Source organism: Ictalurus punctatus, chromosome 12, assembly GCF_001660625.3.
Source record: "Ictalurus punctatus breed USDA103 chromosome 12, Coco_2.0, whole genome shotgun sequence".
In the NCBI taxonomy this organism is placed as follows: Eukaryota; Metazoa; Chordata; class Actinopteri; order Siluriformes; family Ictaluridae; genus Ictalurus; species Ictalurus punctatus.
In genome coordinates, this window is record NC_030427.2 from 2,883,202 (window position 1) to 2,900,000 (window position 16,799).

Genomic DNA, 16,799 nt, shown 5'->3' on the forward strand with positions numbered 1-16,799 from the left:
TTTATTCATTGTGTCTAATTCTGTTTTCTTTTCATTAAAACTGTAATGTCATCTGCATAAGCAGTAATTTTAATTACTTTCCCGGTTGATGTTGTGACTCCTTGTATTCTCGGCTCGTTTTTAATCTTGTGTAATAAAGAACTGATTGTGATAATATAAAGTGCTGTGCTTAAAGGACAGCCCTGTTTTACCCCTCAGTCAATTTCAAAACATCAGTCAAACATCCGTTAACGTTGATCTTAGATTTTTTATACAGTGTTTTAATCATGTTAATAAACTTCTCCGGAAAGCCGTAATGGTCCATCACACACCATAAATATTCTCGCGATATTAGATCGAATGTTTTTTTTGGCCAAGCCCACAATAAAGAAATTTTTATCCGGTGCGTTTATAATAAGTTCTCTTGCTGCTCCCAAATTATCCCACATGTATCTGCCTTTAATCGCACACGTCTGCTCGATCTCTATTATTTTATTTGGCGTGTCATTCATCCGATTTACGATTATTTTAGTGATGATTTTATAGTCAAAATTCATTAAACTTAGGGTGATGTCAGCTAAAATGGGCCATCATGTAAAATGGGCCTGATAAGGTTGGAGCCTCATAGCCTTTTAAGTTTTTACAGCCAATCACAATAACGGATCTTACATTGTTTCAACAACACTAGTTGACAATAGTTTTGATTGGTCTAAGGTTCTTAAAGTGGGCGGGGCAGAGTGTTATATGAAGCATGTCAGAGAAATTGTATGGTAAGTGATCATAGCATAGTAAATATCATTCATTATTAATAATAGGGTGATAAAGCAATTATAAGTTACCAATGAAGCAAAAGCTCTATGAACAATGTTTTGAAAGACTCTGTCAAATACAATGTTTAAATTTAAAAAGAAACTTTGATTTTTGTAAAATAAGACATTTTAGATAGTGGCCCATTTTACCTTAACCAGCTAGATCAGTTTTGCTCTACCGGTGTGGTTGGGGAGGTGGGTAAACCCTGTGTATAGGTTACTGCTGAAACAAGAGACCAGGACAGTCCTTCAGCATTCAATGCAGCAGGAACATTTAGGGTGTGCTGCTGTCAGTGCAACTCATTATACCACGAGAGCTGTGGAGAAGATGTGCTTTCTATTAAATGAAATATATTTCCAGTGTTGTTGCTATGGCACACTGAACACAGTAGTGTCAATTTACTGTTAAAATGTGTTGTTATCTTTTTATATTGGCCCATTTAACTGAACAGCTGGCCCAATTTGCCTGAACATTGTGTTGTGGCTCAAGAAGATACATGCAGATACTCTAACCCTCATAATTTTAAAACAATGATACTTTTTCACATTTTAATATATATATATATATATATATATATATATATATATATATATATATATATAGAGAGAGAGAGAGAGAGACCCGTGGTAATTTACAAGAATATCATATTATGTATAGCTTATTTGATGGTATTACAAACCATTTATCAAAAAGTGGCCCATTTTAGCTGTCTTCACCCTATTGATCTCCAGTCATCAAGTTCGGTCGGGTCTCCTTTTTTATATATTAATGAAATTACACAACGGTAAAACAATTCATTTAAAGTTCCCTCCTGTAGTCCTTCATTATATAAATCACTTAAGAGATCTTACACACTTTATAAAATTCAGCTGGGAGTGTGTCAGGTCCCGGGCTTTTCCCCTCGTTTAACTGCAGAATTTCTTCTAATACATCCTCTTCCTTAATGGGGTTTTCTAAATGTTGTGTGTCTATATTTCTTAATGGTGAGCACGTCGTTAAAAAAATCTGTTTGTTTATTTTACTTGAGGCTGCTTGACATCTTTTTCTTATGATATCTCTTATCTTTCTTGTTATTAACAATATTGCCCAAATTGTCTCTAATCTAGTTCTATCAGCTCTCCTGCTCTTTAGCTCTTTTATAACTTTTTGTGGTTTCCTGTATAGTTTGTGTCAATATCCACCTGTAATTGCACTTTTAAAAACCATTCGTCATTTAATTGCCTTAGTTCCGATTTTATTTTATGTAAACAATCGTCATCGTCTATACATCTGTCTCTTAATAGACCTTGCCTTTCTCCATCATTAACCCTAATTGGGCCTGTCCTCAGACCAAACATGCTGTTGTAATTTAATAATTGATGAGCTAGCAAAGAAAGCTGCTGTGGAAGGAATAACATTTTCAGGTGTCACAGGGCTAAAATCAATTGCAGCTAACAACATTAGAGAACCGGTAGGCCTGAAAAGCACTCAGAGTGACCCTTCAGTGACAGAAGCAATCGGACCGAAGAGCAACCGACAAACTATTGTAGACGGTCTGTTTGCCGAGCATGATGCACAGGACAACATGTTAGTGTACAGATGTGGTGACACTCCAGTGTTGATTCCACCTGTAAGACTGCAGCATGATATTTTGTATCGTATCCACAATCAGAAGAAATCAAAGGGACAATTTATCTGGGTCTCAGAAATATGTGTATAATATCACCTAAAGTGACATTCACACAGTTATAGCACGAGAGCAGCAGTGGGACATCAAGAACCATCCCTGGACAAAAGGGCTCTGTGGCCGTAATTAGCATTCAGAAAGACATTTGTCTCGATAATCCTTTCACCTCACCATTTGGGGTCACACCTGTAACATCCGTACTGTGAGAAGAGAAAGTGCTCGAATCAAATGCTATCCTTAATTTACATTACATACAGAAAACCTGGTTTGAAACAGTATAAATGTCTGTGTTGATATTATTCGGCGTTCACTTTGACTCTCAAAGTGCTTCATGTACTTTGTCACTGCCACGCTGTAATAAAGTTATTCTTCTTTGAGATCTTCGACATCCACTTATTTTTAGGGTTAGGGTTAGGGTTAGGGTTTGGGTTAGGGTTAGGGTTCTCTACTCTCTCTCTCTCTCTCACATACTACTATAACTTTATAAGAATAATAAAAAGGAATATTAAGATATTATAAGGGTACTATCTTATAATAATAATATATATACTCTTTATAAAAAACAGAATAATAGGATATGTAGGACAGTAGAAAAGTAATATAATGATATGATGATATTATGAAGTAGGAAATACAGTAAACCGGATTTCAAGCAGTATAACTATATATAAAATAGAGATATAGAGCAAATATGAAAATAAATTATAAACTAGAAATGTAGGCTCGCAAGGAAGGCCTTAATGTTAAGAGAGAACCATGAGGAGCCATTTATAAGGGTGGCTGAGTCAAGCTGCCCCCCCGTGAGATAATAGTAAGACCGAGGTCACTCTAGATTGTTTTGTCTCTCCACTTTTGATTTTATGGGTTATTCAAATCCCTTGGTTTTGATTCTCTGGGTTATTAGAAATCCCTTGGTTTTGATTTTCTGGGTTATTGGAAATCCCTTGGTTTTGATTTTATGTGTAATTTGAAAACCCCTGGTTTTGATTCTATGTGTAAGTGGAATGGCCCTTTTCTGGAACATAAGAGTAATGTAGATGAGCTCTTTTTTAACCCTATTGGTAGTGATATCATAGTCTTCTTGAAACATATGGGTTATTTACTGTGTAAGTACAGTATAAATACTGGAGCTTAAGCTCAGGGTATCAGATCACTTCTGAGAATTCTCATCGGTGTGGATCTCGTGTAGTGGAACGGAACCAATAAAGCTGGACCCTTGCTTCTTCTCACTCACGGCTGGTGTTTTTTTTCTATCTCCAACTGGGCTCAGAGGTAGATGTGAGTATTGGCTTCTAAGTTGAATTTTAAGTGTTTTTGGGTAATAGGCTAAATTTGAGCCAGCACTTGTCCTCTTGAATCTTGTCCTGAAGCAACAAAAGTAAGAAATTCCAGAGTTCGTTCAGTATCAAATTTGGCAAATGCTTCCTATTTTTTCTTCAGCTGCAATCACATACTTCCTCAAGTCTGTAGAAGTTCAGTAGCATCATTTTTGGTGGTGCCCCGGAATAAATTATGTGAATCTGCATCAAATGACCAACAAAGCAATACTAGCGTGACTGGAATTTGTACTTTTTGGGTTTCTATCAATTAAGCAGAATATAGATATAAATTTCCCCAAAGAGGAAATGTTTCCACCATGGGTGCATAAAAAACAACAACAACACCATAATAAATGGTTAATTAATAATTATAATGGTCAGAAGATAGAAGTGGAAACCTTTATTTGTCAATTATACATTACAGCACAGTGAAATTCTCTTCCCAGCTTGTTAGGAAGTTGGGGTCAGAGTACAGGGTCAGCTGTGATTCGGTGACCCTGGAGCAGAGAGGGTTAAGGGCCTTGCTCAAGGCCTCAACAGTGGCAGCACTGGGGCTTATACAGAGCATTAACCTTTGAGCCACCACTGCCCACAATGTATTATTTTTATGTCAAAATAATACAATAAACAGTAATAATGCTGATGAGCTCTGTTTGTGTAAAATACCCAAAACCTACCTCTGTTTTAGGCGGCGTTGTGTGTTGTGCTGGATGGAGCATGACTGCCCTCCTGTGGCCAAACTCGGGAATGGCAATTTCCCAGAAGCGGTATTCTGTAATTTATCTTTTAATAATGGTGTTTATATGTTTGTAGTATTTAGCCATATTAATATTAATATCTCTCTCCTTTTTCCCCTTTAGGATAATTATTGATGAAACTCATATTTCATTCAGGGGGCACAGTGGAAAGTGCTCAGCACGTTCACCTCACACCTACGGGGCTGTTGGTTTGATTCTTGCCTCCATGTTCTCCGCATGCTTTGTTTCCTCCACGTACTCCGGTTTTCTCCCCAGTCAAAAGGCATGTGTTGTGGGCTGGTTGGCATCTCTATATTTTCCAAAGTGTGAGATTGTGCCCTGCAATGGGTTGGCACCATGTCCAGGGTGTCCCCTGCCTCATGCCTGAATCCCCTGGGATAGGCTCCAGGCTCCCCGTGACCTGTGTAGAATAAGCGGTACAGAGAATAGATGGATGGAAGCATGGAGATTTCATCCATTGCTCTGGATGGATCGTGACTGCCATCATGTGGCCCAGTTTAGGAAGTGCATGTTTCTATGATTTTTTTTAGAGCAGCGTTTCCCTACCTTTTTTCAGTCACGGCACCCTTTGAATATTTTCAAAAAATTTGTGCAGCCTACACAAACACTGATGCTAGACAGCGTTAAGCCTGGTTTATACTCGACATGTCCGGCAAAAATGATGTCATTGCGGAGTGTGCGGTCGAGAGTGTTGAGTGCGTGAGGCTTCATTTCTCATGGCGGTCTGCATGGCACCGGATCCGGAAATGAATGACTTGGAGGCGACTCTTGCCGGAAAGTACCATAGAGAGAGCCAGATGGCACAAAATTCATGGAAAGGTTTTTAAAATAGTGATTTGGATTTGCTTTGTACATACTGCTGAGATAATAAAGCCAAAACTGAAAGTTTTTTGGGGTGCACCATGTTTTCATTCATCAGTATCTTCACAAATAAACACAGTCACTACACTACACCATCAGACACAGTGATTACACCTCATTCTGCTGTCTTTATACGCAGAGACCTTTACACTGATGGTGAACATCCAGAGTGATCATTCTGTAATATCTTTCTTTTCTCTCTATACATAAAGAGATATTTACACTGATGGGAGAATATAATAATCACCTGGTTTTGTAAATGTGAGAAATGACATCTGCAGGAAGCTCGACTTTTTGATGTCTACAGTAATTGTTAACATTTACAAAATGAGCCTACAATAAATAATAAGTCTATTTAATGAAAGTGGAGGTCCATGTTTAATAAAAATCTAATAGAATGAATAAAATAAATTGAGGTTGTTTAGTTCAGTTTTATACATGTTCTCATATTTATAGCTGTGTGTTGTTGTAATGCGACAAGTGATAATGTCACGGTTTATTGGGTTTTATATGATTATTATTATTATTATATAATTTATTATTATTATTGTTATGAGTGTGTATCTGTCTTATTATTTCTGTGTCTGTGTTATTATTTCAGACATCAGATATTTCTCATCTATATTAAATGTTTTCTACACATTTGATCATTTTAGAAAATGTTTGAAGGATTTTTACACACACCCCTGCTCTCATCAGACAGAACCTCGATTGGGAAACACTGGGTTAGTTACTCGTCTGACCAATGTGTTTAACTTACTCTCCATCATCACTTTTATTCTGAGTAACATTCATTATTCACACAAAAACTACTTACATACCAATCCTCACTAATATCAGGATACTCGCTCTCATTAAGGGGAAAACCAGAAAAAATACATTTCTGCAAATATTTAAGGAAACTTACTCAGTGTATGAGTTCTGCTTCTTTATCTAATGATCTGCTGAGTGTTTCTACTTCCTGTTATTTTATTTTAGTTTATATATTTGTATAGAGCTCAGTAGAGAGACAATTGTTTGTGCACAGCTGAATGAAGCCACGAGATAATAAATGAAGGTAATGAAATGATAATGTGTGTGATGTAGATTTTACCAGACTTTTAATTCTGTTCTCTGTATTTGCAGCGTTTTCAGGCTTATACTTTCAGTATTTACAGGCCTTTGCTCGATGGATCAGAAAGCTGTATGATAACAAACCATATCTCTCTTTCTCTCTCTCTGTGTGTGTGTGTGTGTGTGTGTGTGTGTGTGTGTGTATTTATTACCCTACCTCACTGCCCCCCCCCCAGAATAAACAGGTAGACAGTGAAAGTGAAAGTCAGTCTCTATTTAGTGTGGAGAGGAAAATACACCATTTCAAAAGTAAAAACACAGTGAGTATCTACATCTAAAGCTATAATATATAAACACACTGATGTACACCAGAAGCAGAATAGTATTGTGGGTTTGTACTGAAGTTTGAATGTACACAGGTTGTTTTATGACTTGATACAGTGACTATTTCCTGTAAGTGAACTCTGTGCTGATACAGGGTTTGATTTAACATGCCGATGTTGCAGTGAAGTAAACGTGTGTCCTGCTGTAATCTGGAGAAGGAGACATGACCTCCAACATGAGTGTGTCTGGAGAACAGGACTTAAAGAGAGACGAGAGGTGAGTTACTTTTCCATTCACCAGCAATAAACACACACCGTCTCATGGAACAGATCTGTATCTCTAAACACTCACTAGTGTACAGAGGAACTAGACTTTGGTTTAAGGTGTTTAATAGCAGTGAATATATCACTGATCTGATCTAAGAACAGTTTAGAGAAATCATTCACTGAGAGAAGAGTAAAAAGGACTGTGCAATGTGGAGAAGAGCAGCGTAGCTTTGAGTTGGTGAATTCTACAGGCTTTAAGACCCAGCTGAGTCAGTTATCTGTGATTGGGACTCCTGACATCAGTGTAATTCCTGAGGTATGAGGTGTGTCTCCTGTTTGAATAAGTGTGCAGACTGGAGCTGAATTAAAAAGATGGAATTATTGGTGTTTAATGATGAACACATTGTGTAACAGTGCTGAGACAGCAGAGTATTAATTATTGCTGATATTTCTGTTTAATTCTAGAATGAAGGAGGGAAAGAGATCAGACTCACCAGAACCCAGCTGTGTGTCCATGAAGAGTGACGCGTCAATGGATTTTCCAAATCACTTCAGAGACGGAGCCAGTTCTCCTGATGTGAGGTCAGTACAGTGAGGTGTTTTACAGCAATGTTCCACCTGATCAAACTCACTGGTCTCATTCTGAAGCCCTTCATGATCTTTATCAGGTGTTGAAGCAGTAAAACACTAAACTGTGCAGTGCTGCAGCTCTCAGACTGGCAGTGAGGAAAACTGCTTTAAGAGTTCAGTTCAGCCTGCAGTCCCTGAGCTGGAGGGTCTGTGGTGCTACACAGCAACATTTACACCTGGGACATTAATGACTAGATGACTATTTTATTCATAAACATGTTAGTGTCAGTGAGAAATCCTGAAATCAGTGTATTGTGTTAAGAGGATAGTGTTATATATCAGTCTCTGTATTTATTAGTGTGTGTTGTGCAGCTATGAATACATATAGTCTATATCACATCATGTGTTTTATTTCTTCACAGACCACAACAGAAGAAATCAAACCTCAGCAGAAATCAGTTGGACTCCATATTCAAGGTGTGTGTCTTTTTAATGTGTGTAACTTGTGTGTGAATATGTTGCAGGTTTTTTTTTTTTTATTTAAGATCATGACAATTTACAGATTTAATAATGTGCAGCAGCATTATGGGTAATTGGACAGAATTTCAGCTGTAACTGTGGTAATAGAAAGAGACTTTTATTCTTTTCACAAAATAAAAGCATCTCTAAGTGTGTAACATTATAATATTTAGATGTGTTCCTGTGTGTTTCTAAGCAGGAGCTGGAACACAAAGTCATCACTCTGATAAAGATTGAGCTGAAGACATTTAGGAAGCTCCTGAGTCCAGATTACCCAGCATGCACTGAGAGGGAGGTGGAGGATGAGGAGGATCTGCACAGTGTCAGAGAGGTAGCGCTGAAGATCACACTGCACATCCTGAAGAACATGAACCACACAGATCTCGCTAACACACTGCACAACAGTAAGAGCTCTGAGTCATGGCTTTATTCCATCAGGTCCACTTTAGAGAAAGGAAATAGTTTTAGATAGGAACACTTTTAGTTTGAAGTTCGAGTTTAGTATCATGTACATCTGCTGCGTTTCTGTTCTGTTCGTGGTCCAGCTTGTGGTGACTCTGTACAATGGTCCTGTTCCTTCAGGAATATTTACTACATGAATCAGGAATGAACAGCAGCATTAGAATTTTACATTTAATCCTGTGTTCAGTGATTTTACATTAAAACATCTTATTACTTTGTTTATTAGAGTCTGTGGCCTCTGTGTATCAGACAAAGCTGAAATCCAGCCTGAGAGAGAAGTTTAAAAGAATTAATGAAGGAATCTCACAGCATGGAAGCTCAGCACTTCTGAATGAGATCTACACAGATCTCTACATCACAGAGGGTTGGAGTGGAGACGTCAATAATGAACATGAGGTGAGACAGATTGAGACAGCGTCCAGGAGACCAGCAGCACAGGAGACACCCATCAAATGTAATGATCTCTTTAAAGACAAGTCCATCAGAAGTGTGCTGACGAAAGGGGTTGCTGGAATTGGAAAAACAGTCTCGGTGCAGAAGTTCATTCTGGACTGGGCTGACGGAAAAGCAAATCAGGACGTCACCTTCATGTTTCCACTTCCCTTTCGAGAGCTGAATCTGATGAAGCAGAAACATCTCAGTCTGATGGATCTTCTTCATCACTTTTTCCCTGAAATGAGAAAACTAGAATTAATAGACTCCTACAAAGTGCTGTTGATCTTTGATGGTCTGGATGAGTGTCGACTTCCTCTAAATTTCCAGAAGAATGAGAGACTGTGTGATGTGACAGTGTCAGCCTCAGTGGATGTGCTGCTGACGAACCTCATCAAGGGGAATCTGCTTTTCTCTGCTCTCCTCTGGATAACCTCTCGACCAGGAGCAGCCAATCAGATCCCTCCTGAGTGTGCAGAAAAGGTAACAGAGGTACGAGGGTTCAGTGATCCTCAGAAAGAGGAGTACTTCAGGAAGAGGATCAGTGATCAGAGCCTGGCTGATAAAATCATCTTACACATGAAGTCTTCAAGAAGCCTCTACATTATGTGCCACATCCCAGTCTTCTGCTGGATCTCAGCCACTGTTCTAGAGAGAATGTTGGGTGAAGCAGAGAGTGGAGAGATCCCCAAGACTCTGACTCAAATGTTCACACACTTCCTGATCTTTCAGATCAAACACAAGGACCAAAAATACCATCAGAAATGTGACCCTGATCCTCAGCAGACCAGAGAGAGTATCCTGGCACTGGGAAAACTGGCTTTCCAACAGCTGGAGAAAGGAAACCTGATCTTCTATGAGGAAGACCTGAGAGAGTGTGGCATTGATGTGAGAGAAGTGTCAGTGTACTCAGGAGTGTGTACCCAAATCTTCAGAGAGCAGTTTGGGCTTCACCTGGGGAAGGTGTTCAGCTTTGTACATCTGAGTGTTCAGGAGTTTCTGGCTGCTTTATACACATTTCTCTCCTTCATCAGCAGAAATGTAACAGAACAACCAACCATTAATCTGTCTGATCTTCTCAACAAGTCAAACATGTCTGATATCCTCAAGAGTGCAGTGGACAAGGCCTTACAGAGTGAGAACGGACACCTGGACCTGTTCCTCCGTTTCCTTCTGGGTCTCTCACTGGAGTCCAATCAGACTCTCTTACGAGGGTTAATGCCACAGACAGGAAGCAGCTCTCACAGCAAACAGGAAACAGTCGAGTACATCAAGGAGAAGATCAGGGAGAATCCATCTCCAGAGAAATCCATCAATCTGTTCCACTGTCTGAATGAACTGAATGATCATTCTCTAGTGCAGGAAGTACAGACTTACCTGAACAGAGGAGGTTACAGTCGTCTCAGGGGAACCATACTCTCTCCTGCTCAGTGGTCAGCTCTGGTGTTTGTGTTACTGAACTCAGATCAGGAGCTGGATGAGTTTAATTTGAGTAAATATGACCGATCAGAGGAATGTCTTCTGAAGCTGCTGCCAGTGGTCAAAGCCTCCAGAAGAGCTGTGTGAGTATTTTTATTTATAAATGTATTACTGCATGGTTTATGATTTTAATGTAACACTGAACTGCACTGTTTGGATTAATGCTGGTTAATAATTACTCTAATCATCTTTAAACAAACCTCTGGTACTGTTAAAGAAGAGTTTCACTCTTTACACCAACACGTTACGTCTGCACTGAGGGCGGGGCCATGTGGACAAAACCTTCTATCACCATTTATTACCTTTTCTCTAAAACTGATGAAGAAATGATCTCTACAGAATAACTGCATGTATTCATCACTGTTTTCTGATCATTTTGTGATCTAAACACCAGTGAAAGGCACTTTTTCTTTTCTCCTTTCATTTGAAAGTTACATTGAACAGAACTTCACAAACGAGAAGAAGAAAAACAGAACACTGTCACCATGGGAACAATATGAATACAACATGTGACATTGGTGATATAGAGGATATAGGAAAATATCTATCCATAGACATGATTGATTATTCTATTTTCTGGTCCTATGATGTGTATCAACGTATCATATCGCCCAATCTGCACTGAGGGACACATGTGAGAGTGTCGTGGAAAACAATCTTTCCAACCTAAGTTAAAGACTTCAGAGACAGAGGGTTTGTAGATGCCAAAGGTCATCAAACTTTATTGAAACAACAAAGTGAGACAGTCTGCAGAAAGTCTGAATTAAACACACACACACACACACACGTCTTTATATACTTTTCTGAAGCAGTTTAATTATCCCTAGTCGGGGCATTAACCTCTTCTTTCTGAAAACAAACCAATCTCCATTGCCTTCATGAATTATTCATATCTATATGATACATTACATTTGTGGTGCATGCGTTGTTAGTTGGATTTTCTTATGGTTTTATTGGGACAAGGTCATTTTTTGCAGCGCATGCGCCTTGCGTTGAATTTTCTGAAAGGTTTCATCAGGACAGGATTTTTACCTTGTCCCAAAATTCACCCTTATGCCTTAATGACTTTCTGACTTTAGTCCCAGCCTGGTACACTTCATTCTGGAAGTCTGATCTGTTATTGTGACACTGGTATTGAAGCTTAAAGGGCCTTGATTGGAAACACAGTTCTGGTGAATGTCTAATTGCTCATTTATTGCCAGTATAAAGCTGCTTTAGACAAAACACACGGTTCTTCTAACTCCGTTTACACAGGACATACAGAGATACAGAAAAACACCTGATGTTCAGTAACACATAGACGTCTTCTAGCTCACTACACACTTACAACAGAACTTGATTAAAACTCTTCTGTGCTTTTTCACTTTCACACCGACCTTGTTTGGTTTGGACCGATCAGACTTTCTCTTTAGATTGGATCTGGTGTGGGATTAGTTTACAGGATGAAAGAGGATTGTCCTCGAGGACGGATTTCCAGTTAGCAAAAATATCATAATCCCTCTGTGCAGATCAAGGGATGCGTCCTGTTTACAACTTTAATCTCTAACAAAAAATGTGTGAATATTTACCATAAACAAACAAACAAACAAACAAATAAATAATGCATGCACTGTGTGAGACGGATTTCCAGTTACTCGTCAATTTACTCCACACACTCTCTCACACACACACACTCACTCACACACACACACACTCTCTCTGTCTCTCTCACACACACTCACACACACACACACAGACTCTCACACACACACAGACTTTTTTACATGTACGTCCCTTAAAAATGGTTTCCATTATTCAAACGAAAACCCTTCTGATTTCATTTCAATAATAATAATGATAATAATAATAATAATAATAATAATAATAATAATAATAATAATAATAATAGTAATGCTGATGTGGTGTCCTGTCCTCTGATTTGTGTGTGTGAGAGAAACACACTCACATTTCTGTTACATGGTAAAGAGTAAGTGTATTATGGCTGTGTGTGTTTGAGATCAGTGTTCTGATATTTCATCATTTCTCTTCCAGTCTGTGTTGGTGTGATCTGACAGAGGAAAGCTGTAGAGTTCTGTCCTCAGTTCTCTGATCAAACTCCTCCAGTCTGAGAGAACTGGACCTGAGTAACAATAACCTGCAGGATTCAGGAGTGAAGCTGCTCTCTGCTGGACTGGAGAATCCACACTGTACACTGGAGATACTGAGGTACACACACTCACTCACACACACACACACACACACACACACACACACACACACTGTACACTGGAGATACACACACACACACACACACTGTACACTGGAGATACACACACACACACACACATACACACACACTGTACACTGGAGATACACACACACACACACACACACACTGTACACTGGAGATACACACACACACACACACACACACTGTACACTGGAGATATACACACACACACACACACACACACACACACACACACACACACACTGTCACTGGAGATACTGAGGTACATGCACACATACACACACACACACACACACACACACACACACACACACACATACTCTCTCACACACACACACATACTCTCTCACACACACACCCACACAAACACACCTACTCTGTCTCACACACAAACACTCCCTTGTACTTCCCTTAAAAATGGTTTCAATTATTATAAAGCATTTATTCAAACAAAAACCCTTCTGTTTTCATTTCAATAATAATAATAATAATAATAATAATAATAATGTTGTGGATAAAAATGACATGAAATAAACATGAGGGAGACTTAGTATGAGTAATATGTAATTTTATTGATAATTCACAGGACTGGTGGGTGCATAATCTTGAGGAGAGCGGTGGGGGGGGGTGCGTCCTGGGGACATGGGATAGTCAGCGAAGGTGAAGTGAGAGGACCACTGAGAATGGGGCGGACTGACAGGTGAGAAGAGGGAAGAATGGTCGGGGCCCAGGTCAGAGAAGGTGACATCTTCCTCAGACTGAAAGCTGGCGGGGGGTTCTGGCTGGGTAGAGGCGTCAATACACATGTTCACGGAGCAGATTCTGTATCGGAGAGGGGGGGGGACCCCGCATTTCCATTTCCAGAGGGGGTGCTGCAAAGAAAGTTAAGTAGCACCACGATATCAGCAGTGAGATGCACAAGCTGATAATGAGTGTCCAGATCGAGATCCAGAACCAGATCCAGTAAAGGGGAGAAGAAGGAATGACAATGGGCACGTAGACACACAGAAGCGGTATTAAGCGGATATTGACGAATTGGATTCACACTTTAGAGATCTTTAAGAGTACTACACTATGGTTTATTAGTCGAAGAGTCAAAAAGAAGTATAAGAGCTGAGGAGTGCTAACACACACACACACACACCCCATTATAACTTTATAAGAATAATAAAAAGGAGTATTAAGATATTATAAGGGTAATATGAATGAATGAATGCCTTTTATTGTCACTATACAAATGTACAATGAAATTAAGAGCCACTCCTTTTTGTTCCGTGCACACATGTACATTCAATAAACAAGAAGAATAAATAGATAAATAAACAAGATAAACAAGATATTGGGGTGGATGGGGGAGGTACTATGAAATTCACAGTTTTGAGACACTATATACATATGCTGTGAACTCAGTACATGTATGTGTTTATAATGGTAATAGCTTTCGGGAAGAAACTATTCTTAAATCTACTAGTGCTTGTTTTGATGCACTTGTAACATCTCCCTGAGGGCAACAGATTGAACAGATCAAAGCCAGGGTGAGAACTGTCCTTAATGATGGGTTTTTCCTCTGCTGAGGCAACGGTAGGTGTAAATATCCATCAGGGAGGGGAGAGGGCAGCCAATGATCTTCTGTGCTGCTCTTACTACTCTCTGAAGCCTCTTCCTGTCTGCTGCGGTGCAGCTACTCTACCACACCGTGATACAGTATGTCAGCAGGCTCTCGACGGACGAGCGGTAGAAGATCAGCAGCAGATTGGAGTCCAGATTGTACTTCCTGAGAACCCTCAGGAAGTGTAGCCGCGTTTGAGCCTTCTTGATAACCGCTGTGATGTTGTCCGTCCAGGAGATGTCTGCAGAGATTAGGACACCAAGAAACCGGAAGGTGTGGACCCTCTCCACACACTCACCATTAATGAAAAGGGTGGCCAGCTCAGTGTTGTGTTTTCTGAAGTCTACAATGAGTTCCTTGGTTTTCTTGGTGTTTAGAGTCAGATTGTTCTTTGAACACCAGGCTGCCAAGTTTAGGACCTCCTCTCTGTAGGCTGCCTCATCTCCTTTTGAGATGAGTCCGACCACTGTGGTGTCGTCAGCAAACTTGATAAGATTATTGTTGTGGACTGGTCTACAGTCGTATGTGTAGAGACAGTACAGGAGGGGGCTCACCACACAGCCCTGTGGAGAACCTGTGCTCAACGTGCGAGTGGAGGAGAGGTGGGGTCCGGGTCTCACTGTCTGGGACCGGTTGGTGAGAAAGTCCTTTATCCAGGCACACGTGAGGTGGGGGAGGCCATGGGTGACCAATTTGGTGATGAGAATGTCAGGAATTATTGTATTAAAAGCCGAACAGTAATCCACAAAAAGCATCCGGACGTAGCTCTGTTGCTGCTCTAGATGTCTCAACACGTAGTGGACAGCTATGGCGATAGCATCCTCTGTGGATCTGTTCGCACGATAAGCGAATTGAAAAGGATCGAAATCTGGGGGGAGGTAGTCCTTCATGTGCTGAAGAACCAATCTCTCAAAGCCCTTCTTGATAACTGGAGTGAGGGCCACAGGACGATAATCATTCAGGCTAGTGGTGGGCGACTTCTTTGGCACTGGGATGATTATGGCTGATTTTAGGCAGGCCGGGATGACTGCTTGGGCCAGGGAGAGATTGAAAATTCTGGTAAAGATGTGGGCAAGCTGGTGGGCACATGATCTGAGCACCTTACCAGGTACACCGTCTGGGCCAGCAGCCTTCCTGGGGTTCACTGCCAGAAACATCCGTCTAACATCGTGTTCCCTCACAGTAAGTAGAGTGGTGCAGGAACCAGAAAGGAATGGAGGCAGGGCTGGACTGGTACGGGGGCCAGATGAGGGTGGAGGTGGGGCTGGAGCAGATGAGTGCTGTTGTTGTGATGTTTCAAAGCGAGCAAAGAAGCAATTTAGCTCTTCTGCCAGCATCGCACTCAGGTCTCCTGTTGTCGCCTCACGTTCTCTGTAGTTCGTGATGTTCTGTATGCCTTGCCACACCTCCCGTTTATTTTTTCTGGACAGGTGGGACTCTATGCCCCTCTTATAGGCCGCCTTAGTTTCCTTAATACCACCTTTCAGGTTGGCACGGGCAGCTCTGTACAGAGCTCTATTACCAGCTCTATTATTATTAATATCGTATAATAATAGAAAATTCTTTATAAAAAAACAGAATAGTAGGATATGTAGGACAATAGAAGGGTAATATAATGATATTATGAAGTAGGAAGTACATTAAACCATTTTTCAAGCAGTATAACTATATATAAAATAGAGATATAGAGCATATATGAAAATAAATTATAGACTAGAAATACAGGAAAAAGTAACTTACTCATACTTCAGATGGTGAAGATTCTTTCTCACAAGGAAGGCCTTAATTTTAAGAGAAAACCATGAGGAGGCATTTATAAGGGTAGCTGAGTCAAGCTGCCCCCCCTCCCCCCCATGCGAGATAATAGTGAGACCAAGGTCACTCGTTGTTTTGTCTCTCCACTTTTGAAGCTAATGGTAAATTTAAAAGCCCTGTTTTTTGAGCTAATGGTAAGTTGAATAGCCGTTTTTAGAACATAATAGTAATGTAGATTAGCTCTTTTTTAACCCTATTGGTATTGATATCATAGTCTTTTTGAAACATATTGGTTATTTACTGTGTAAATACAGTATAAATACTGGAGCTTAAGCTCAGGGTATCAGATCACTTCTGAGAATTCTCATCGGTGTGGATCTCGTGTGGTGGAACGGAACAATAAATCTGGACCCTTGCTTCTTCTCACTCACGGCTGGTGTCTTTTTTTCTATCTCCAACTGGGTTCAGAGGTAGATGTGAGTATTTGCTTCTATGTTGAATTTTAAGTGTTTTTGGGTAATAGGCTAAATTTGAGCCAGCAATAATGATAACAGTAATAATAATAATAATAATAATAATAATAATAATAATAATAATAATGCTGACGTGGTGTCCTGTTCTCTAATTTCTGTGTGAGAGAGAAACACACTCACATTTCTGTTACATGGTAAAGAGTGAGTGTATTATGGCTGTGTGTGTGTTTGAGG

At 39.9% G+C, this 16,799-nt stretch overlaps 1 protein-coding gene across 2 annotated transcripts in view; it reads left to right on the plus strand.

The window, feature by feature from the left end:
- Positions 1-6,693: 6,693 nt before the first annotated feature.
- The window catches only part of LOC128634209 (NLR family CARD domain-containing protein 3-like), a 38,301-nt gene continuing 28,195 nt past the window's right edge, over positions 6,694-16,799 (plus strand). The window contains exons 1-7 of one of the 2 annotated variants that reach the window (XM_053684492.1): positions 6,694-6,766; positions 6,925-7,046; positions 7,502-7,618; positions 8,029-8,083; positions 8,325-8,529; positions 8,814-10,581; positions 12,530-16,799. The exon at positions 12,530-16,799 is cut by the window's right edge and continues 208 nt beyond it. In XM_053684492.1, the coding sequence (XP_053540467.1) occupies positions 6,994-7,046; positions 7,502-7,618; positions 8,029-8,083; positions 8,325-8,529; positions 8,814-10,581; positions 12,530-12,587 (2,256 nt within the window). In that variant the 5' untranslated portion in view covers positions 6,694-6,766; positions 6,925-6,993 and the 3' untranslated portion in view covers positions 12,588-16,799. The remainder of the gene's footprint in view (positions 6,767-6,924; positions 7,047-7,501; positions 7,619-8,028; positions 8,084-8,324; positions 8,530-8,813; positions 10,582-12,529) is intronic. The other variant, XM_053684491.1, reaches the window with a different exon arrangement.